The sequence below is a fragment of the Lycium barbarum genome, chromosome 11 (genome assembly GCF_019175385.1).
Source record: "Lycium barbarum isolate Lr01 chromosome 11, ASM1917538v2, whole genome shotgun sequence".
In the NCBI taxonomy this organism is placed as follows: domain Eukaryota; kingdom Viridiplantae; phylum Streptophyta; class Magnoliopsida; order Solanales; family Solanaceae; genus Lycium; species Lycium barbarum.
In genome coordinates, this window is record NC_083347.1 from 112461555 (window position 1) to 112486388 (window position 24834).

Consider the following 24834-nt stretch of genomic DNA (forward strand, 5'->3'; position numbering starts at 1 on the left):
AAATATCTGAGAAATACTCTGAAGCAATGTTTTCTTGTGTTTGAGCAAAATAACGAGCTATTGATGAGCGTCGTATTTCAAGCACATTTAAATAATCAGGTTTCATTCCCCGAAGTGAATGAACAAATACCACAACTTATCTCCTAGAGGGATAAAATACAAGGAATGTAGATGTTATATTTTTGTGGTATGAAATTCAGACATTGCTACACGTACATGTCGTGCGTCGAAACATATTAAAGCATCATTCTAAGGAAAAAGGAAGCAGAGTAGAATGCTTTCTCCTATAACCACATTAATACATTATGGTTAGTTGTTATTGATTTCCTTGAAGGAAATAACAATTAATGTATCTCTTTATGAAGGATTTGATTATTATGTATTTGAGTTTAGATACAAAATACTAAGTTAATGATGAATCTCCCTGAAGGAGATGTTTGAAATATTGAAGTTTAGAATTCAATGTTTATTTCGTGACACCAGTAGTGTCGAAATTTGCTTTCATGGTACTAGAAGTATTTAAGAAATATTTGGTAATAGAAATTAATGATCAAAGGCTCCAGAAGAGATACTTATTTATTTACAAGTATCATGACACTAGCAATGTCCAAATAATATCTGATTATGATAAATAAATTGAAGTCTCTTGAAGATGTTATATATGATAATACCATTCATCGTAGATCATAATTGGTACGATCGGACACTGTAGTAGACCTGAAGTTTACTAACAATAAAAATGGTTATCATATTGAGACTACAAATGATCGGAATATTAAATATCTTCAAGTTACTATGGGTAAGAAATACACAAGTGAAATGTTATCCGAGCATGATGAGATCATATACCACGATAAACCAGAAGTTTATTGATATACAATTTCATGAAATAGTAAACCAGAAGTTTATTAAAAGAAATAGCACTCGTCATAGTAAACTTGAAGTTTACGGGTACAGATAATTTTATCAGTTGACAAGACCATTTTGATCGTCCTGATTTAAATCTGATGTGCTAATTGAGTATTAAAAATATATTGAAGAACTAGAAGATTCTTCAAGAATTTGTTTGTGTTGCTAGTTGTCATGATAAGTTGATTACACCAGCTAATGTTGGGACTGAATCCCCAAAATTCTGAAAAATATAAAAGGTGAATGTGGTCCCCTTCACCTGCAAATGTGATGTCTTAAATAGATGCATCTATGAGACAGTCACATGCATGTTTATTGTCAACTGCAGTTTGACATTTACGAAGTTGCTTGCTCAAAATGATTGAGTTGGAAGCACAATTTTCAGAATATGTAATCAAGACAATCATCTTGATAATGCTGGTTTATATCTAAGTTGGTTTGGCATTAGATGCCTCCATAATACAGCCAAACCATTGCTTATGAGAACAGAGTTTCAGATGTTGGTCTGAGATATGATATATTGCATACAACAGCACTTGTGTGCTTCAGATCAATAAATTTTGATAAATGCTCCCCTCATATTTGGTTCAGGGTCAGGAACTAGATATTTTCATCTTTTAGCATTTGATGTGCGGTACATGATTAATGGATATACCATGATGCACACAGATGGATTTTCCCAAAGAAAATGGGGATATATGTCACTAAAATAAGGGGTGGAGAATAAGCATCTAAGAAATATGTTGTGAATTATCATCAGTATGATCCTCAGATAATTGAAGTCAAATGCTGGATGCATTTGCTGACCCAACTATTTCATATTTCATCTACAAAATGTTCCTAATGTCTCTGAAGGACAGAGTCTACAACATGCATGGAGCATGATAGACCAATCGGTTCCAAATATAATAATCCTTGAAAAAAGGGAGGAGCAAATGATCATAATAAGGAGGCAAAGTTCTCTTGAAGAGCCGACGACATAACACTTCATGAAACCTTATGCGAGGTTCAGGTACCTGAAAATAATGAAGTGATGAGATCTCAGTAAGTTATTTCGAATTGCGAACCGATATAACATGATATCTTGTCGACAATATTTTGATACAATATAGCGCACAATATTGTATAAGGTTGTGAGGATTTGATTTCTACGTCTCTTAAAGCATGTTGTTGTGGAAATAATTACCAAGTAAAATGATGCATCTTGGTAAACGTAATGTTTATTGGGCCAGTAGTCCAAACATCAGAAAATGTCACATTATTTATAATGATGGAAGTTGTCACAGCCTATATGGCTTACTTGACAAAATTTATATGAAAATTTCTGAAGGATTCAAAATGCCTGAAGCATATACAAATTCTTGGGAAACTTGTTTAAAATCCTTAAATAGATTAAATGAATCAAGGCTGATGTACTGAAATCGCCTTAATGAATATTTATTGACGAAGGGTACAAATAAGATCATGTTTACCCTTGTCTCTATATGATAATGAGAACCTTTCAAATTATTATGCAAGTTGATGACTTGAATATTATTGAAGCTCTTGAAGAGTTTCCAAAAGCACTTGATTATATCTGCTGAAATGAGAAAATTGAAATGGTCCTGAAGTACCATATATTTGTGCAGTTGATGCATTTATATATCTTGCTATAACTACAGGCATGATATAATTTACTCCAATATGGAGTTATTGAAATAGATCAACTGCATATTGCAAATGAAAGCCCTAACATGAATGTATTTGTCCTAACCAATACTGTCAAGTGTTTTGGACATACAGGGCATTCATCTAATCGACATAAGAATTCAATCCAGATGTGTTATCTATTTCCATGAAGGATTATTGTCATGACAATCAAATCATAGAAAGACAACAATAGATTATGAAGCAAGTCATGATGTACTTGTCCTGATTGCAACAATATTATACGGCGATGATGCTACTCTATCTGAGAAAGGAAGATGCAGATTATCAACCAGTTCGTCAAATGATAATGTAACAGATCTAATAAAAGCTCTGTCAATCTCAAGATATGATAAGTTGGTATACAAGATTCGTTACATCATCGTCAAGAATTATGTGATGCTTTAATCAGGGGGAGCAAATACGCACTGTACTCTTTTTTCCCTTGACCAAGGTTTTGTCCCATTTGGGTTTTCCTGGCAAGGTTTTTAATGATGCAGCTCTCAAAGCGTATTACTAGATATGTGTACTCTTTTTCCTTCATTAGGACATTTTCCCACGGGGTTTTTTCCTAATAAGGTTTTAACGAGGCACGTCATCTATTAATGTTTTAAAGCAATCCGGGCGCATGTGGGATAACCGCCTTAGTGAATATTTATTAAAGGAATGCTACACAAATGATGCAATTTGCCCATGTGTTTTTATAAAGAAAGTAATATCGGAGTTTGTTGTACTTGTTGTATATGTTGACGACATAAACCTTATTGGAACTCCTGCAGAGCTCAAAAAGGCAATTGATTATTTAAAGAAGGAATTTGAGATGAAAGATCTTGGAAAGACAAAATTATGCCTTGGTTTGCAAATTGAACATTTGACAAATGGCATTTTTGTCCATCAATCTACCTATACAGAAAAAGTGTTGAAACGATTTTATATGGATGAAGCACATCCATTATGTACTCCGATGGTTGTTCGATCACTTGATGCGATTAAAGATCCGTTCCGACCTCAAGAAAAGAATGAGGAAATTCTTGGTCCAGAAGTACCATATCTTAGTGCAATTGGTGCACTAATGTATCTTGCCAATACCACAAGGCCTGACATAGCATTTTCAGCTAATGTGTTAGCGAGACATAGTTGTGCTCCTACAAGGAGACACTGGAACAGAATTAAACACGTATTGAGGTATCTAAAGGAGACTATCGATTTGGGCTTATTTTATTCTAGCAATTGCAGTCCTGATCTTGTTGGTTATGCCGATGCAGGGTATTTATCTGACCCACACAAAGCTAGATCTCAAACAAGCTATGTATTTATTTGTGGGGGGGCTGCCATAGCTTGGCGATCTACAAAGCAGTCTATTGTGGCTACCTCATCAAATCATGTTGAGATAATAGCTATTCATGAAGCGAGCCGTGAAGTTGTGTGGCTGAGGTCAATGATACATCTCATTCGAGAAAAGTGTGGTTTGAAATGTGATAAAATACCCACTATTTTATATGAAGATAATGTAGCATGTATTGCCTAATTGAAAGGAGGATTCATAAAAGGAGATAGGACAAAGCACATTTCACCAAAGTTGTTCTTCACACACGAGCTCCAAAAGAATAGTGATATCAACGTGCAACAGATTCGTTCAAGTGATAATATGGCTGATTTGTTCACCAAGTCTCTACCAACCGCAACTTTCGAGAACATGGTGCACAAGATTGGAATGCGAAGACTCAAATACTTGGACTGAAGTTCTCATCAGGGGGAGTTAATACATGTTGTATTCTTTTTTCCATACAAGGTTTTGTCCCACTGGGTTTTTCTTGTAAGGTTTTTAATGATGCAACCAAAATGTATATTATTAGAAATATGTACTCTTTTTCCTTCACTAGAATTTTTCCCACTGAGTTTTTTTCTAGTAAGGTTTTAACGAGGCATATTATCTATCAATGGACATTCAAGGGGGAGTGTTATAAAATATATATATATATATATATATATATATATATATATATATATATATATATATATATATATATATATGAATGTCCATAGCCTAGGTTTTCCACATGTCCTAAATAAGAATAGGTACATTTAGTGGCATGTATGAAATGAAGAAAATGAAGCTAACACAAGTTTGATTTTAACTCTTGGTATTGTCATTGATGACTTCATCAAGAGATTTACCATCTCTATAAATAGATGGTTAAGTTCTCAATTTGTAAAGGGATATCAACAAGAAGTGAAATACAATCTCTCCCCCCTTTCTACAAAGTTCTTAGTTTGCTTCTCTTGTTTATTTCCAAATATATAGTTTTATAACAAAATGAGTGTTATAGATTTTTTTTTTAAAATAAAGGTAAATCACCTACTGCAAATTGAGTTTATTAGATTTGTTGTTGTCTTGACAAGATAATTGGGATTAGTTCTTTATAATATATGTAATTTATGTTTAAATTTGAGCTCATTTGAGGCAGATCCGAGTGTTGGATTGTTGAAATTCGAACAATAAGTTACTAGTTCTGGCCAAAAAGTTGTTCACATGAACTTCATGCCAAAATGTCTGAAGTGCATCCAGATATATGTCTGGCCTCATTCCAAAATATCTGAAGTGCAACATTATATGTCTGAAGTTTGGCCATGTCAAGCCACAACTTTAGTAAAAAATATTCGAAGTTGACCTTGACAAGTCATTATATATATGTGTGTAAAGCACAGCTAATATGTGTTTAAAGTTAGATTTTGTCAAGGCCCCAACTTCAGTAAAAAAATGTTTGTAGTTAGCATGGGCAAGCTAGGCCAAACTTCTAGTGAAAATGTCCAATGTTTGGCCTTGACAAGGCTACACTTCAAGCAAAAGTTATCTGATGTTTGCCAAACTTTAGAAACGCAAAAATTATCTGATACTACTCGAATTTCAGACACAAATTTTTGCAATTTCAATTCTGATGTCTGAAGTGGTTGGAACTTTACCTAATTAATGAAGGTCCCAAAATCAGGTATTTGTGCATTTTGGCCGTCTAGTTGCTGTCTCTTGGTCTTTTGACAAGGAGATGTCATAGCCAGGAAAACACGTTGAGATGTACTAATCTGGGACATGTGAAAGGTACTATGTAAGCTGGGCAACGAACATGCCAAGTGATTTTTTATTTTTTACATTTTCATATTCCAAATAGACTTTTTATATCTTATATTATCCAGGTGTTAAATGGGCCAGTTTATTTAAGTTTAGGTTGCTTTAAATGGATAAAGTCGATGAATAGGTCATGTCCAATTAATTAGGTAAAAAATAATGGAAGCAAGATACTTTAGGTAACATGTAATGATCCCACTCCTACAACATCAAAATAAGTACGGAAAAGGGTCAAATATACCCCTGTACTATCAGAAAAGAGTTAAATATACCTCTCGGTATATTTGGATCCAAATATACCCTTTTCGTTATACTTTGGGTTTAAATATACCCTTGTTTTATACTTTGAGTCCAAATATACACTTTCTTCGTTAAAATTGTCCAGATATGACGTGGCACTGACAACTCGATGAGGTGGATACCACATGACATGCCACCTCACCACCCCAACCCATTTACCCCTCTCTTCCCTTTCTTCTTCCACCACTACCATCTCCTTCCCTCCAGAACCTTTGCAACTATTAGCACCACCACACGACCACTTTTTAAGGTCCTAATTAGGAGAACTCTTAAAACGTGATGAGTGTTGCCCTGTTATATGTTAACCAAACATTAAAGCCTAATCTTGTGAACAAAAGATTGCCTTTGTCTCTGCTTCTTTCTATTTGCTTCTTTTTCCCTTTTTATTTTTGACTTAAATCTGCAAAAGTTTATAAAGCTAATTCATGGGGCCATTTTATTTATTTCCATACTAGTCAAAAGTTTTACTGAGAAAATCCATTTGACAGCTTGGTGCAAAGAGAAAATTCACTTGTAATGATGCAGCAAATTATCTCCTACCATCAATAAAATTCTTAAGGCAAAATAATTATTTTGAAAAAAAGACAAGTAAAAGGTAGAAGTTCTGTTAATTTTTAAATCATTGAATATGTTAGTAGATTAAACCAAAAAAGTTAAACTCAGAGATTGTGACACAGCACGTTGGTTACTTTGTCTTATTGAGAAAATAGTCGTTATTATCAGGCTAATCAAAAGTTTTATCTTCCTCACCACGTGTAGCAATTCATTGGTGCTTATCAAAATTCCTGAGGAGGTTCATTAGATTAAAACCTAAACTCCCTCTTGAAGTATAATAAAATCATTTCATTATTAATGGTCGCAAAGGTTGTGGAGGGGATGAGATGATAATGGTGGAAGAAAAGGGGAAGAGAGGGGTAAACGGGTTGGGGTGGTGAGGTGGTATGCCATGTGGTGTCCACCTCACCGAGTTGTCAGTGACACGTCATATCTCATATTCACCTTGGATAATTTTAAAGAAGAAAGGATATATTTGGACTCAAAGTATAAAAGAAGGGTATATTTGAACCCAAAGTATAACGGAAAGGGTATATTTCACCCTTTTCTGATAATACAGGGGTATATTTGACCCTTTTCTGAAATAAGTATGGGGTATCAAGTTTGAATATGTTAAAACGTGTTAAGGCAATAAACACGTCTTGTGTTACATTTCCTTAGATCAAAATGGATAGGGTGAAAATGAGTTATCTGGGGTCATGACCCGACTTATCAAAATTAGTTGACTCAAGCTGACTTGAGTAATGCTTCATTTTTTGTTTTTGAAAATGGTAAAGGGAGACTGGATCAGTAATGCTTCATAATTCGACGACCCATCCAAATTTGTATTACACTTTTGGGAATAAAATTGAGAATTTTGTTACACCTTAAAGGTTAATTGGTCTCAACTGTTTGCACTTAATGAAACTCTGAATCTTAATCATTAAATGCGTTTATTTCTTAGGTTTTAATCTTAATCATTCAAACCTCAATAGTTACGTACATTCATTTTTTTTCTTTTACAACCACTTACCGAGTCTGACTAGATCTGAATGATTACGACCTATAAAAACTGTTAATATTATTAAAATGTTATTATTTTTAGAATTTCTGTAAAGATAATATTTCACCACTACCTCATCTGCCCTCATTGCTAACAGTTATCCTCGCCAACCATACCACAACCAACACCGCCAATAATTACCACAATCAGTTGTCACCACTAGCTACTATACCCACATCCACACCACCCTTAGTCGGTATCCACACCTGGCCACCATTAATCATCACCATCACCAACCACCATATAACTTTTTAAGAATATTGTTGAGAAAAACAAATTATCTTAGTCATTTAATATTTGAATCTTATTACAATATTCAGATTCAGACTTTTTGATCTTAATAACTACAAATGAGGAGTTAATCCAATACCAAGCTAATCTTGAAGTTTGATAGAATGCTTTGTATAAACTCCCGCCAAAAATATATATATATATATTGAAAAAACCTCCCGCCAAAATAAAAACTGAAAACGATATTCAATGTATCTTGATAGTTGGTACCCATCACATTAACTAACCAGCCAATTGACTTTAAGAGAGGAAGATAGTAAATGGTGAATACAGAATATAATGCCATCAGCTAATGGGTGTGTACTAGTGTATATGAGTTTTTGTCGCCCTTCTCAAGTACCATGTTATATTTTGACATTATTACCTCTCAATTAATTTAGGGAAAAGGTGCAAATATATTCCTCAACTTTACGATTTAAACCAGATATATCTTGTTATAAAATTGATGTAAATATACTATGCAGTTACAAAATGGTGCAAATATACCCTTTTTGCTGATGGAATTTTTTAAAAAGTCATTTAGTTTATTTTATCACGTGGCTTTAAAAAAAAGTCTACCCATTTTTTAAATAGACATATTTTTCTAAAGCCACATGATAATTTTTTTCTGGTGGGTCGGGTCTTGTTCGTTTAAAAAAATGGGTAGACTTATTTTTTTTTAAGCCACAGAGATATTTTTTTAAATGAACCAGACCCGAACCACCAGAAAAAAATTATCATATGGCGTTAGAAAAATATGCCTACTAAAAAAAATGGGTGTACTTTTTTCTAAAGCCACATGGCATTTTTTTAATTAAAAAATAAGCCAATTTTTTTTTTGTAAGAAAACCATTAGCGAGAAGGGTATATTTGCACTATTTGTGTAACGGCAGGGGTATATTTGCACCATTTTGTAACGACAAGGGTATATACACCACTTTTTTAACGGGAGATATATCTGCTCTAAATTGCAAAGTTGATGGGGGTATATTTGCACCTTTGTCCTTTAATTTATATGAACCCATTTCTACAACGGATCTAGAATTTAAAATTTATGAATTCGTACAACGACCTCAAGTTAATACTACAATAGTAACTAGGTTCACAGTTAAATATTTATACACATTTAGTAGATTTTTTTATATACATGCAGTGTGTGCGAAAGCTACGTACTAGGTTCATGTGAACTCGTTACCGTGCCTCTAGATCTGCCCCTGCCTATTTGGTTGGGTACGAAGTTTAAGAAGGAAAAAATCTTTTGAAACTTGTAATTTTAAACTTTCGTTTTTAGCATGTCATAACATTTGTGGTTATAAGACTTTTAAATTTTCATTTTTAGCATGTCATAACATTTGTGTGTCTATAAAACTTTCAAAACTTGTGGTATTTATAAACGTGTCATAACATTTGTATGATTGTACAACTTTTTAAAACATGTTTTGTGTTGGCTAATAAAGCTTCTCATTAAGGGTAAAATGAAATTTACATTAAGCTAGCATTTGACCATAGATTTTGTGAAACTTGAAACAAAAAAAAAAAAGAACTTTTAAAGTTGTGTAAAAAAATAATTTTTGCACTTGAAGTTGTGTTTGGACATTCATTTTACTTGGAACATTGGAAGTTTCGTGAATGGAAGAAAAATTTCACCCAAAAACTGATTCAAACCAATTTTTGAAACATAAAATTTTTTCTTTAATTTTTTTTCTTTCAAAAACTGATGTTTCCTGGACAAACAATATTTTCAATTTTTTTTATAAAAAGCTTCCAAAATCTATGCCAAGTAAGTTATTTGACCCTGCCACTAAGAGATCAAAACAGGCATCCGCGAGAAGAGATTTTTGTCTACCTTTCTCCCCCTTTTGTTCACCTTTATTTGGCCACCCACATCTTAAAAAAGAAAAGCAAAAGGAAATAGTAATAAATCTAAAGTACCAAAAGCAAAAAAGTCAACAAATTTGGTGGAAAAGATTAAAAGCGGAAGAGAGACCAATGAAAGAGCAAAAAAGTAGTATTCTAATGATTTTCTCCCATCTTTTCAATCTCTTTTAAAAAGAATATAACCTTTTTAAATTTAATAAAATTTTAATTTTATTCTAAATGATACTCTATCATAAGTTTAAAGCAGAGCCTCGACGTAACTGGTAAAGTTGCTGCTATGTGACCACGAGATTACAAGTTCGAGCCGTGTAAACAACATCTTCCAAAATGCAGGATAAGACTCCGTATAATAGACTCTTGTGATTCGGCCCTTCCCCGATCCATCGCATAGCGGGAGCTTAGTGCATCAAACTACCCTTTTTTAACTCTGTCATAAGAATGATATTACATGTTTAAAATTATAAAATTCAAAAAATACTATTAGTGTATTACAGACACTTCTAATTATAAACCACAAGATTCCAAAATTTATTTTACATTTTCAAACTTTATGTGCAGACAAACTAAATACTATACAGGAGGGATGAGTGCTAGTTTTAGACAGTTAGTAGAGATGATGAAAAAAGAAATAAGGATCAAAAGTTAGATTGCTCACAATATTTTTTTTTTCTACATATAAAAGAACCATGAAAAGTAGCTATCAGAAAAAGAAAAAGAATAATGTAACATCAAAACTCTTCCCTCCTTTGTTTTCATCCCCACTATTTATAAATCTGTGATATATTATAAATAAATATTATTTTAGTTATATAATCTTTTTATAACATTATTTTTCTATTTAAATCTAAATTACAAGTGGACACATGGGATTATTAATTTTCTCCTATTTAGGCTCATTGAACCAAAATAGACACATAAGCACCCGTTACAATGTATGACAAACCTTACGGAACCAAAATGTCCCAAAAAACTCACTTTGAACCAAAATACTCCAATAAAAAAAAAATTATCAAAGTACCTTTAGCGCAGTAAAATACTGCGCTATAGCACTTCACGGAGACGGAGCCGTTAAGTGCTATAGCGCAGTATTTTACTGCGTTATAGAATTTTTTTTTTCTATAACGCAGTAAAATACTGCGTTATAGAAACAGTACCAAAAAAAAAAAATTCTATAACGCAGTAAAATACTGTGTTATAGAAAAGAGTACCAATTTTTTTTTTTCTATAACGCAGTAAAATACTGTGTTATAGAAACAGTACCAAAAAAAAAATTGGCCAACAATTAGTCGTATGTCAAGACTCCGAAACGTTAATATTTTATAAAGAACATGATATTTTTTTCTGCGTACAATAATGTAGGCCCAATACATCAAGGATACGTAGACGTTCGGATCGTCATTTTAGGGGAGGTGCCCGAAATAAGTTTTGTTTGAAAAAACTTAGTGTTTTTTCCATACTTTGATCAACGATTAGTCGTGTGTCAAGACTTCGAAACGTCAATATTTTATAAAGAACCTGATATTTTTTTCTGCGTACAATAATGTAGGCTCAATACATCAAGGATACGTATACAGACGGATCGTCATTTTATGGGTTCATAGTAGCAAATCTTAATCGAAGATTTTTGTAGGGTTGTTTTAATCGAGTTGTACGCCGCTTTTTTTCAAAATTCGAGCTTAGAATCTTGCTCCTTGACTTGAATATACCGAGAATCTAAACTTTTCCAACGAAAATTAATAGAAAATGACGTTATTTGAAGTGAGGACCACCTTAAAAACGCCTCCAATGGCGTTTTGGATTATTTTTTTTTTGGTCGTGTAGGGACCAGTGGTGGAACCCGTTGGGGATTTATGTTGTTTCCTATAGCGCAGTAAAGGAGAGAGAAAAATATACTTTAGCGCAGTAAAATATCGCATTAAAGGTACTTTTGTACCAAATTTTTTTTCTGGGGTATTTTAATTCAATTGAATTTTTATTAGGTCATTTTGATTCCGGATTCAAGGATAAGACCCCAATAGGACACCAATGATTTCAGCACATAACAGGTTAAAATTTGCCAACCCACACTAAACCATAGAGTCCATAGGTTTTATGACATGAAATTCCAGATCACAATGCTTCGTATGGCATGAATGCACTGTTGGGACAAATTACATCATTTTTTGTTGTTATATAATGGAGTATCAACAATCCAAAGAATGGACTTATCATATGATATGATTACAATGTACTCCCTCTTTCCCAATTAGACATTTTTATTTTTTGAGATTCAAACTTTTTAATTTTGATCATACATTTAAATATAGAATTTTTTAGTTTTTTGAAAAAATATTAAGTACATATTTGAAAACTACGTAAAAAATACTACTTATACTCCCTCCGTTTCACTTTATGTGAATCTATTTGATTGAGCACAAAGTTTTAAAAAGAAGAGAAAACTTTAAACTTGTAATATTATATGAATCACATATATTCTGTGTGACTATAAATCATTGAATAAAAATAAATTATTTCCAACTATAAAAAGCGATCATTCTTTTAGCACGAACTAATAAAAAAATAAATTTACATAAATTGAAACGGAGGAAGTAATAATTAATAATTCAAATATTGAATATAAAAAATATAAGAAAATATTATGTTAAGAAAATAATTCGTTTGACTCGAGGGTAATAGTGGTAACAACCATCCAATCAAAGCTGTAATAACACTCTTAAATTTAGGGCTGACATAAATATCAAAAATTGAAAAATCGGACTGAATCAAACTTCAAGAAACCGAAACCGAAAGAACCGAACCGAACTAGTTTGGTATGGTGTTTGGTGTTCACCTTCAAAAAACCGAAATCGAAATAGCCGAACCGAACTTTGATGAAACCGAACCGAAGAACCGAAATTTATACATTACCCAAAAAAATTAAAATAGTCTAGACCCATTAAGTTTAAGCAAAAAAAACCCAATTATAATAAGTTCTCTTTTGCTTTTGTATCCCTAATTTTCCACTTCAGTTGAGAAAATCAAATATTCTTAACAAAGAAAGGTGACTAGGATGTGTCTTTAGTATTAATTTATGTCCTTTATGTATTTTCTTAATTATTCTTAGTGTATGTATATAACACCTAGTAATCCTATATTATGGTTATGATTTTCTGTTCTTGTGTATCCTGTTTGTTTGATTTTGATTTTAATTTATTAGTTTTATGTTTTGTTGCTTTTGAGAATATGAATTAGTATAAATAGAATCACTTCTCATATCATATCAAAAAAATTGAATTGAAAAAATCAAAATCAAATCGAACTAAACTTTAAAAATTCGAAACTGAAAGAACCGAACGGAACTAGTTGGGTTTGGTGTTCAGTGTCCACCCTCAAAAAACTAAAATCAAAATAGCCAAACTAAAATTTGATAAAATCGAACTGAAGAACTGAACTCACCCCTACTTAAATCTCCACCTATATATACTTGACACTGCACACTCACTGTGAAGTCTCTGCAAAAATCAGAGCAGCATATGGCCATCACCATTAACACTCTTCTACTCTATCTCAACACACAATAATGATACCCTTTTTCTCCATGGCTACTTCATCTTCTCTACTTGTCTTCATTCTTTTTCTCTTCACCCACTCATTTGCCCAAGAAATCCAAGAAATCCAAGCACTCCAATCCTTCAAACTCAGCATCCACGACCCACTTGGAGCACTCATAACTTGGGACCCTTCTTCACCTTCCGCTCCATGTGATTGGCGTGGAGTTGTTTGTTTAAATACCAAAGTAACTGAACTACGCTTACCACGTCTTCAGCTTAGTGGTCCCCTCACTTCCCAGATTGCTAACTTGCGCATGTTGCGTAAGTTAAGCCTTCGCTCAAATTTCTTCAATGGTACTATACCAATTTCAATATCCAAATGTGCCTTTTTGGATACTGTTTACTTGCAGTATAACTCCTTTTCTGGTGAGATTCCGATGGAAATCTCCAACTTGACAGAGTTGGAAACTTTTAATGTTGCTGGAAATCAGATGTACGGTGAAATTCCCCGCGAGTTGCCCGTGAATCTCAGGTATTTTATTACTCCCCTTGCCGAGATTCAAACAAGTTTTTCTTTGACCTTAATTTTTTCAAATATATTTTAAAAGTTTCCTGACCGAATTGATGGTCAAAATTAAACTATTTGACTCTTAAATTTAAACTGTGCCACGTGAATTAGGATAGAGGGAGTATCTCGGAAAACTTGTTCTCCGAAGAAGATATCAGACCTATCTCACTTTAAATATATTGAGTTTGATCTAAATTAATTTAGTTTTAAAGATTATTGAATTTGACTCTTGAAAATAAAAGAAATACGACAGAGAAAAGATATGTACTCCTTCTGTCCAATTGATGTGACAACTTTTGTGATTCAAACAATTCTTTCATTTGTCATAATTTTTTCATTTACTTTTTAAATTTTAAATTAGAGATAAGACACTATTATCCCTGAATTATATTTGAAGTTGTACTTGTTACGACACACTTAAATTTTCTCTGAGTCCTGTTAACTCCTAAACTTATTGAAAACATAATATTTTTCCTCCTAAGCGCTGATGTGACAAGAAGATTGTGTTGAGAGAGAGAAACATATAAAATTTAATTTTTTTTCTTAAAAATCTGTATTTTATTAAAATATGAAAAATTAAATTTTAGGGGGGGGGGGTGTAAATATTCCCTTTTAAGTAAGTTTAGGGGTAATAGGATACAGAAAAAGGTAAATTGTGTCGTAGTAACTTCGGGTATAGTTCAGGGTAATAGTGCTTTATCCCTTTAAATTATTATGACTTATAATATTTTATACTAGTTTCTTGTAAATTTTATTTCCAAAAACTTAGGACTCGTTTGGTCATGAGAATTATTCACTTTATTCTAAAATAAATTCACTTCATTTGAATATCCGCGTTGTAGTTGTATTTGAAATTTGGAAAATACCTCACTTTTTTTCTCACTTTTTTCAATCTCAGTACATTCAAACAACTAAAACCAAACACATCCAACTTTGAAAGTTCCAAATAAATTGAAATATATTTGGTTTCTATTGCCAAATGCCTACTTAAAGATTTCATGTTTGAATTCACGATCAAAATTAAACTGTTTGAACCAAACCTCCATTTCTCCTACCCGCTGTCCCCCTGTTTGGCTCTTACTCTAAGGGGTAGTTGTGTAACAAGCGCATAATGTCCACTGGAACGCCCATCGATTCCGTAAAAGATGAGATAAGTAAATGAACAATTCACTGAAATTGCATAAGACCTATTCACTTATATAGAAGAAGAATCGAAAAAGGGGTGGATGGTTCATGTAGCAGTGGAAGAGTCGATCACCTTTTATTTTATGATCTCAAAATTTGTACCGTGTTACATAAATTAGGATAGAGTGTGTATTAAAAGATTTACTAAATATTTGACAACTCAATTATTACTTATAATTCCCTGGCGAGCTGCCGTTGAATCTCAGGTACTTTGATATCTCCTCCAACTTGTTTTCCGGTAGCATACCGAAGAAGATATCTGATTTATCTCAACTTATTCTACTCAACCTATCATACAATCACTTCTCCAGTGAGATTCCCGCGAGTCTTGGTTGGCTTCAGCAACTTCAGTATATTGTCCTTGATTACAATGATATACAAGGAACATTGCCTTCTGCAATTTCAAACTGTTCGTCGTTAGTGCATTTGAGTGCAGAAGGAAATACCATCACTGGTGTTATACCCGCGGCAATTGCTGCTCTTCCGAAGATTCAGGTAACTAGATTTTGCACTTTTATAAATGAGTAACTTATGTAAATGTACCCTATGGCCATCTAGTTTACCAAACATGGCAGAAGTATACACTGCCTATACACTTTTGTTGTATAGGTAGTGTGTAGGTATGTATATTATACGTATATGTATGTATATTATATCTATAGGTATGTATAGTATATGTATATATTGTAGAAACTATACACTACCTATACACTAGGTACATATATTGTAAACTAGATGGCCGAATGGTATTTGGTTACCCATTGATTAATTGAGGTGCTTTTACTTATTTTCTTGTAGTGGAGAATTCTGAGTAAGTTATTTTCCTTCATTCAGGTGATAAATTTATCGCATAATAAGCTTTCTGGATACTTAGCATCTTCAATATTCTGCAATGGTTCTGTATATCCTCCGTCCCTTCAGATTGTTCAATTGGGTTTCAATTCTTTCATGGAGATTCTCCCGCCACAATCGTCTAAATGTTTTAGTTCATTGCGAGTTTTGGATCTTCAACACAATCAAATACACGGTAATTTCCCTCTTTTCTTAACAACCAATTCCTCATTGACGTCCCTGGACTTGTCAGGGAATTTGTTTTCCGGTACAATCCCCGGTTCCATTGGGAATTTGTCAAGATTGGAGCAACTGAGAATGGCAAATAATTCGTTTGGAGGTGCTATACCGTTTGGGATCACGAAATGTAGTAATTTGAATGTTCTTGATCTTGAAGGGAACAGACTGATTGGGGAAATCCCGGTTTTTTTAGGTGAGCTTAAAAGCTTGAAGATATTCTCAATGGGAAGAAATCAGTTTTCGGGTTCAATCCCTTCTAAGTTTGGGAATATCACGAGTCTTGAAAGTTTGAATTTGGAAGGAAACCATCTTACTGGAAATTTGCCTGAGGAGTTAATGTTTTTGAGCAATTTAGGTACATTGAATCTCAGTGGAAACAAGTTTTCGGGTAGTATTCCATCTAGCATTGGAAATCTTCAGCAGTTATCGGTTTTAAATCTGAGTAAAAATGGCTTCTCGGGGACTATTCCGTCCAGCATTGGAACTTTATATAAGCTAATAGCTCTTGATTTGAGTGGACAGCATTTATCAGGGGAATTGCCGTCTGTTCTTGGTGGTTTGCCTAATTTACAGGTGATTGCTTTGCAAGAAAACAAGTTGTCTGGAAATGTTCCCGAAGGTTTTAGTAGCTTAACGGGTTTGCAGTATTTGAATCTATCTTCCAATTCATTTTCAGGTCATATACCATCTACATTCGGCTTCTTGATCTCGTTAGTTGTCCTTTCATTGGCCAACAATCACATATCTGGTTCAGTTCCTCCAGATTTGGGTAATTCCTCTGATTTGGAGATTTTGAATCTTCGGTCAAATTCATTGAGTGGCCAAATTCCTTCTGATCTTGCACGTCTCTCCCGCTTGAGTGTCCTTGATTTGAGTAGAAATGACCTGACTGGTGAAATTCCGGACGTTCTTTCCAATTGTTCAAGCTTAATTACCCTTGATCTCTCTAGAAACAACTTGAATGGAGAAATCCCGGAAAATCTTACAGTGCTTCCGAATTTGGTGAACTTCAATGTATCAAACAATAAGTTGGAAGGCCAGATACCGATGATGCTTGGCTCTCGTTTTAATGATCCGTCGGATTACAGTGGCAACCAGGGTTTGTGTGGGGGCCCTTTGAATAGAAAATGTGAGAGCCATGCTAAGGGTAAGAATAATAGACTGATTATGTTAATTGCGGTGGCTGCAAGTGGCGGTCTTCTCCTTGCATCGTGCTGCTGCTTTTACATATTCGCCCTGCTGAGGTGGCGCAAGAAGCTCAAAGATAGAGCAACGGGAGAGAAGAAGCATAGCCCTGCAAGGGTTAGTTCAAGGACCAGCGGTTCTCGTGGCAGTAATGGTGGACCGAGACTCGTAATGTTCAACAACAAAATAACAGTCGCTGAAACAATTGAAGCAACGAGGGATTTCGATGAGGAAAATGTGCTAAGCAGAACACGTCACGGATTGCTATTCAAGGCTTGTTACAGTGACGGAATGCTGCTTTCGATTTGTAGACTACCGGATGGATCACTAGATGAGAACAAGTTCAGGAAAGAGGCTGAATCACTTGGCAGAGTGAAGCACAGAAACCTAACTGTTCTCCGCGGGTACTATGCAGGCCCACCGGACCTTAGACTACTTGCATATGATTACATGCCAAATGGGAACCTTGCAACGCTCCTTCAAGAAGCGTCCCACCAAGACGGTGGACATGTCCTCAATTGGCCAATGCGACACCTCGTTGCACTTGGCATTGCCCGTGGGCTTGCTTTCCTCCACGCAGCCTCTATCATTCATGGCGATATTAAACCACAAAACATTCTATTCGATGCAGACTTTGAAGCCCATCTTTCAGACTTCGGCCTAGACAAGCTAACAGTAGCCGAGACTTCCACACCAGCCGAGCCTTCCACACCAGCCGAGCCTTCCACTTCAACATCAGTTGGGACTATAGGCTATGTAGCGCCAGAAATAGCATTAACAGGAGAGGCCACGAGACAATCAGATGTTTATAGCTTTGGCATTGTATTACTGGAACTGCTAACAGGAAAAAAGTCGTTAATGTTCACGCAGGACGAGGACATTGTGAAATGGGTAAAGAGGCAATTACAGAGAGGGCAAATTTCGGAATTGTTAGAACCAGGATTGCTTGAACTGGACCCTGAATCATCAGAATGGGAGGAGTTCTTATTAGGAGTAAAAGTAGGCTTGCTTTGCACAGCACCAGACCCCACTGATCGACCCACCATGACCGATACTGTGTTCATGCTCGAAGGTTGCCGGGTTAGCTCCAATTCGGGCCAAATTACACTCGCCTGAAGAACCAAGACCGGCAACTATGGCGCGTAAAAACCCAAGGTCTCATTCTAATTCTTTGCCCTTCGGGGAAGTTGCATTACAATGCAACAGTAGCTAGTATTAGAACTCAAGTTTCCGCTGTTTTTTTTGTTTTCATTTTAAGGAAAGAATCAAAAAGAAAAATTCTCAATTTTTTTAGTTGTAGCCATTTTATTGATTTTGGTTTTCTATTACAAAATGCTATCTTAAGTTAAAAAAGCGTAGCTCGGTGCACAATTCCACATTTATGCAAGTTCGGAGAAGGGCCGCACCCTAAGAGGTGTAATGTAGATAACCTATCCTTAGTGGTTGCTTTCATGACTCGAACCTGTGACCTATAGATCACAAGAACAACTTTACGCTTCAGGCTCCCCTTCAAAAGGCCCTCTTAAGTTGAAAAAATGAAATGTATTCTTTTAAGCTTTTAAGTTGGTGGTTAAACAATTCAAAAAAATACTTTTTGAAACAATTGTTAGGGAGTCACTGATATGGACAGGCAAATAGCTAGGAGCAAGTAAGAAAGTGATTTAAACGGGAAACTGTAAATTTAGCCAATTAAGTTAATGGTATACATAGGGAGACACGTTGGCAAAAAGGAAGAAAAAGATAAGTGAAAGTTGTATTTTCTTTGTGAATCTAAGTTCTTTGCATTATGAATGTATTTAGATTATAACATTAACATTGATCGATAATTACACGTAACTCTTTGTAAAAAGCATGACACGATAACCTAGAAAGTGGACCACTAACATATCATAACCAATTGAAATTGCAAGATTATTTACTAATTTACATTATCAAGAATGCATTAAAGGTTAGAGTCAAAGGTTGTGGTGATGGGGAACAAAGAAAAAGAACTCTTTTTTTGAAGAAGACAGTGAGAGAGACTTAAGGGCAAGATGATTTTGATGGTGACACACCACTGGAAGAATTCCAAACATTTTGTGGGTTGAGACATTATGTTATTTTTCCTTTTGTTGTCTTAGTTTTGTGATACACGTGCAGCATCCTTATAAGCATTTTGTCTGTGTCCATTTGATTGGAATACAACAAAATTGAAATATACTTATTCATACTTTGGTGCTTCCATCAATATATATATATATATATATATATATATATATATATATATATATATATATATCAACTGGCCGGTTTACATTATTTTTGTCCCTTCAGAATGGTCAATAGAAATGATAATATTTTTACGTATGGAAGTTAAGGAAAAACAAAATGAGAAAAATCTGTCAAGATCTATTCAATTAAGTAAATATGGTGTGTCACGTATCATGGATATCATACATTAAAAACTCGAAATGTTATTAAAATAAAACGCTTTAAATCCATTAAAAAACATTCACAGTTCGTATCTGTCACGACTCAACCCGCCATGACTGAACACCCATCTAAATCCTAGTGGGCGAACCAACATACAAGATACCTATCCATTCAATCCGGTTTTATATTAACCAAGCTAAACAATTATTACTCATTTAACATCAAAAGAACAAAGTAAATCATGCCATAAATGCTGAAATAAGTGCGGAAGTTCTAACTATTACAATCCCCAAAATCCGAAAGTCATCGTACAGGACTCTAATCTAAAACATGTCTAAGAATTGAAGTCTAACAAATAAGTAATCCATAATGTTCAGAGTACGAAAAGACATCATAGCAAGAAGATCTTCGGGCAGCCTGGCATGGGAAGAAGCTCACCCAAAAATCTGTCAACAAATATCCTCCACGCTAGATGTGAGGACGAGCAGCGGTCTCTGTATCACAATCTGCACTCAAAAGAATGCAGTAAGATAGTATCAGTACAAACACTATGTACTGGTAGATATCATAGGCCGACTAAGATTAGTATTATGCATATTTCGTAAAATCAATAGAATAAAACAAGCCAGTCAACAGACATGAATATCAATAAATCACAGCAAGTCAACCAATGACAATCACAATCAAATCACCAAGAATGTCAAGCAATCACAATCACGTAAGCCATAACGGAAATAAATTTACCACAATAACCTCACTCGCTGTACATACATGCTAGCTGATGTCTTAGCTCAGTAGTCATGACCTGAGGACCCATGGTCTCTATGTACCACTCGTTCCGGATCCACTCCTCGGACCCGAGCACAAACCTCCGCTCCGGAACGAACCTCAGACGCGGGACATATCAATATACCTCTCGTTTCCGGAACTATCCTCGGACCACGAGCCCATAATCTAGGTCACATGAGGGCCTTTCCATACCTCTTACAGAACAGTGTTTCTTACCTTCCCAATATCAATACTCAACTCATCATTTCATGTCACAATACCCTTGAGAAGATTATATTAGCTTCTCATCACAACACATCCATTGCAGATTCAATCACATAGGAATAATGGCACGAAGCCTACACAATCACCCAATCAGATTCGCCTAGGAGTTTTGCCATACAATATCATGCACGAAAACTAGACATGCTTTCTCCTAAGGAAATTACAAAACATACAATCAACTAACCAAAGTCTAACTCAAGTAGACCGTAACCTACCTCAAAGTAGAGCTGGAATACACAGGTTTCTATGCTACAGCCTTTCCTTTCCTCAAAGCCTCAATACGTTCAATGTCTAAAAATAGAAGGCTCAATGAGTCACATTGCTCAATTCATAAGTGCCCTACCCCATTCCAAGGGGTGGATGATTTTCTAAGTGATAAACAATCTATCAAGGCCCCTAGTATTCATTTACCATCAATTTTTACAACATTCTATCAAATATCCCCATTACAAACAGTTTTCTATGGCAAAGACACCATTTTTATAGAACCCTAGGTCTCCAATCACTTAGTTTATGATTCTAAATGTTCAATTTATGACAAATAGCAACTAATCAATACATTTAAATGATAAATAAGCGATAATAATCCTAACCCATCAAGTTTAGAAGGTTTATTGACATTCTAGGGTTTCTACTTCACTTCCACCATTAAAGACCCATGAAGATGATTACAATAATGAAGGAGAAGGGAATGATAAAATGAAAAACAATGGAACTTACCTCTCAAGGTTATCTTGCCCTAGCTTGAAAATTCTCTCTAGGTGTTTGTTGGGAAGTGTGTTGGGGTTTTGTGAAAAGAGAAAATAAAACTGAGTATATAAAATTCGGGCTACTGTTTTACGTCGACCGCTGCAGCGGTCATCACGCCGCTGCAGCGGTACCGCTATAGCGGCCCACCACAAAATCGCTGTGACCGCCATGGCGGTCCATCTACCGCTATGGCGGTACCGCCATAGCAGTACATTGCCCGCTATAGCAGCCACCAAGGAAAATAGATGGTCGTTGGCAGCGGTACCACCGCAGCGGTACTCCTACCGCCATAGCGGCTCGTTTTGGGCAGTGAGCTCGATTTTGTCCAGTTTCTCCCCCTATCACCCCACATTTAATCCAAGGCCTTAAAAACATTAAAAAAAAAAAAACATGCACACATACAAAAAGATGTTCTGCGAATCCACCCGCGGCCTCGGAATTCCCAACGGAGTCCTAATTTCCCATAACGACCGAAAGGGTCATTACACCAGATACTAATTAAAACACCGTTCGTCCCCGAACGGACAAGGGTGAGAAAAATAGGGAGGAGTTACCTGACTCGGCGAAAAGCAGAGGGTATTTGCTACGCATATCGGAGTCTGTCTCCCAAGTAGCTTCTTCTACTAGTCGATTCTTCCACTGAACTTTCACATGAGCTATTTCCTTGGACCTCAACTTGCAATCATCCTTGTCTAAGATAGCAACGGGCTCTTCCTCATACGACAAATTTTCATCTAACAAAACCGAATCCCAATGGATGATATAGGAACCATCGCCATGGTACCTCTTCAACATCGCCACATGAAACACCGGATGAACGCCTGATAAACTCGGAGGTAAAGCCAACTAGTAAGCCACCTCTCCCACACGTTTGAGAATCTCAAATGGACCAATATACCTCGGGCTAAGCTTGCCCTCTTCCCAAACCTTATCACACCCTTCATAGGTGAGACCTTTAACAACACTTGCTCTCTTTCCTCAAACTCAAGATCTCGGACCTTGCGATCCGCGTACTCCTTCTGCCTACTCTGCGCTGCCAAAAGCTTGGCTTGAATCACCTTCACCTTCTCTAGGGACTCTCTCAGAAGGTTAGTACCCCACGGCCTCACCTCGAACGCATCAAACCATCCAATAGGAGACCTACACCTCCTTCTGTACAATGCCTCAAATGGGGCCATATTAACACTCGAGTGATAGCTATTATTGTAAGCAAATTCGGCTAAGGGCAAGAACTGGTCCCAGTGTCTACCAAAATCTATCACACACGCACGAAATATATCCTTAAGAACCTGAATAGTCCGCTCAGACTGGCCGTTAGTCTGAGAATGGAAGGCTGTGCTAAGATCTAACTTCGTACCCAACTCCTCATGTAAACACTCCCAAAACCTGGATGTGAACGTGGTGCCTCTGTCGGACACGATAGAGATAGGAACCCCGTGGAGTCTAAGCACCTCCCGAATGTAAACCTTAGCCAATTTTTCCGCATCATAAGTTATCTTCACCGGAATAAAGTGGGCAGACTTAGTCAACCTGTCAACAATAACCCAGATAGAGTCAAACCTCCCTAGCGTCTTCGGAAGACCCACCACAAAATCCATGGCTATTCTTTCCCACTTTCACTTAGGAATGGGCATCCTCTGCAATGTACCCCCAGGTTTATGATGTTCATACTTCACCTGTTGGCAATTCAGACACTGAGCAACGAACTCTACTATATCACGCTTCATCCTAGTCCACCAGTAGTGTTGCCTCAAATCACGATACATCTTAGTGGCACCCAGATGGATAGAATACCTCGAACTATGAGCCTCTGTCAAAATGGTCTTAATCAAGTCGCCCACACATGGCACGCACACTCGCCCTTTGATTCGCAGCACGCCCTCTTCATCAATCACGACCTCCTGGCCTCGCCACGCAACACCTTATCTCGTATTTTACATAACTTAGCATCTTCAAACTGCTTAACCTCAATTTGCTCTAAAAATGATGACCGAACCTCAACACAAGCCAACACCTTGTCTGTGTTAGAAATATCCAGTCTCATAAAACTGTTATCCAGAGTCTGAACCTCTCTAGCCAACGGACGCTCAGAATAAATCAAACGACCTAGACTTCCCATACTAGCCGACTCCTTGCTCAATGCATCAGCTACCACATTTGCCTTACCAGGGTGGTACAAAATGGTGATGTCATAGTCTTTCAGCAGTTCCATCCATCTCCGCTGTCTAGAGTTCAGATCCTTCTGAGTGAACACATGCTGCAAACTGCGATGGTCTGTGTACACCTCACAATGGACACCATACAAGTAGTGCCTCCAGATTTTCAACGCAAACACCACTGCTGCCAACTCTAGATTATGAGTAGGATAGTTCTTCTTATGCACCTTCAACTGCCGAGAAGCATAAGCAATCACCTTCTTTTCCTGCATCAAAATAGCACCCAAACCAGAGCGTGAAACATCACAGTAAACAACAAAATCCTTGCCCTCAACGGGCAATGCCAGAATTGGTGTTGTAGTCAATAATGTTTTGAATTTTTTAAAGCTCTGCTCACACTCGTCGAACCACTGAAACGGTACCTCTTTCTGAGTCAAACGGGTCAAATGAGAAGCAATAGAGGCAAACCCTTTCACAAACCGTCGATAGTAGCTAGCCAGACCCACAAAACTAAGGATCTCAGTCACTGATGTGGGCCTAACCCATTCCTTGACTGCCTGAGTTTTCTGAGGATCCACCATAATACCCTCTTTCGAAATAACATGTCCCAAGAAAGACACAGAAGACAACCAGAATTCGCACTTGGAGAATTTAGCATACAACTCCTTCTCTCGCAATACCCCAAGAGCAATTCTCAAATGTTTCTCATGCTCTTCCTTACTCCTACAGTACACCAGGATATCATCAATGAACATTATTATGAATGAGTCTAAATAGGGCTTAAACACACTGTTCATCAAATCCATGAACGCAGCTGGGGCGTTTGTAAGCCCAAAAGACATATACAAGAACTCATAGTGCCCATAACTGGTTCGAAAAGTAGTTTTTGGAACATCCTCTTCCCGAATCTTCAACTGATGGTACCCTGATCTTAAATCGATTTTGGAAAACACAGAAGCTCCCTGTAACTGATCAAACAAGTCATCAATACAGGGCATGGGATACTTGTTTCGGGCAGTTACCTTATTCAACTGATGGTAATCAATACACATGCGCATAGACCCATCCTTCTTCTTAACAAACAGTATAGAAGCACCCCACGGAGAGGCACTCGGGCAAATAAACCCCTTACTCAGAAGATCTTGCAACTGGTCTTTCAG

At 36.1% G+C, this 24834-nt stretch overlaps 1 protein-coding gene across 1 annotated transcript; it reads left to right on the forward strand.

The window, feature by feature from the left end:
• The first annotated feature begins 13186 nt into the window (after positions 1-13186).
• Positions 13187-18656, forward strand: LOC132618396 (probable LRR receptor-like serine/threonine-protein kinase At4g36180). The gene is made up of 3 exons (XM_060333456.1): positions 13187-13826; positions 15254-15542; positions 15882-18656. The coding sequence occupies exons 1-3, from the start codon at positions 13324-13326 to the stop codon at positions 18417-18419; spliced, it is 3330 nt and encodes a 1109-aa protein (XP_060189439.1). The 5' UTR covers positions 13187-13323; the 3' UTR covers positions 18420-18656.
• Positions 18657-24834: the final 6178 nt, after the last annotated feature.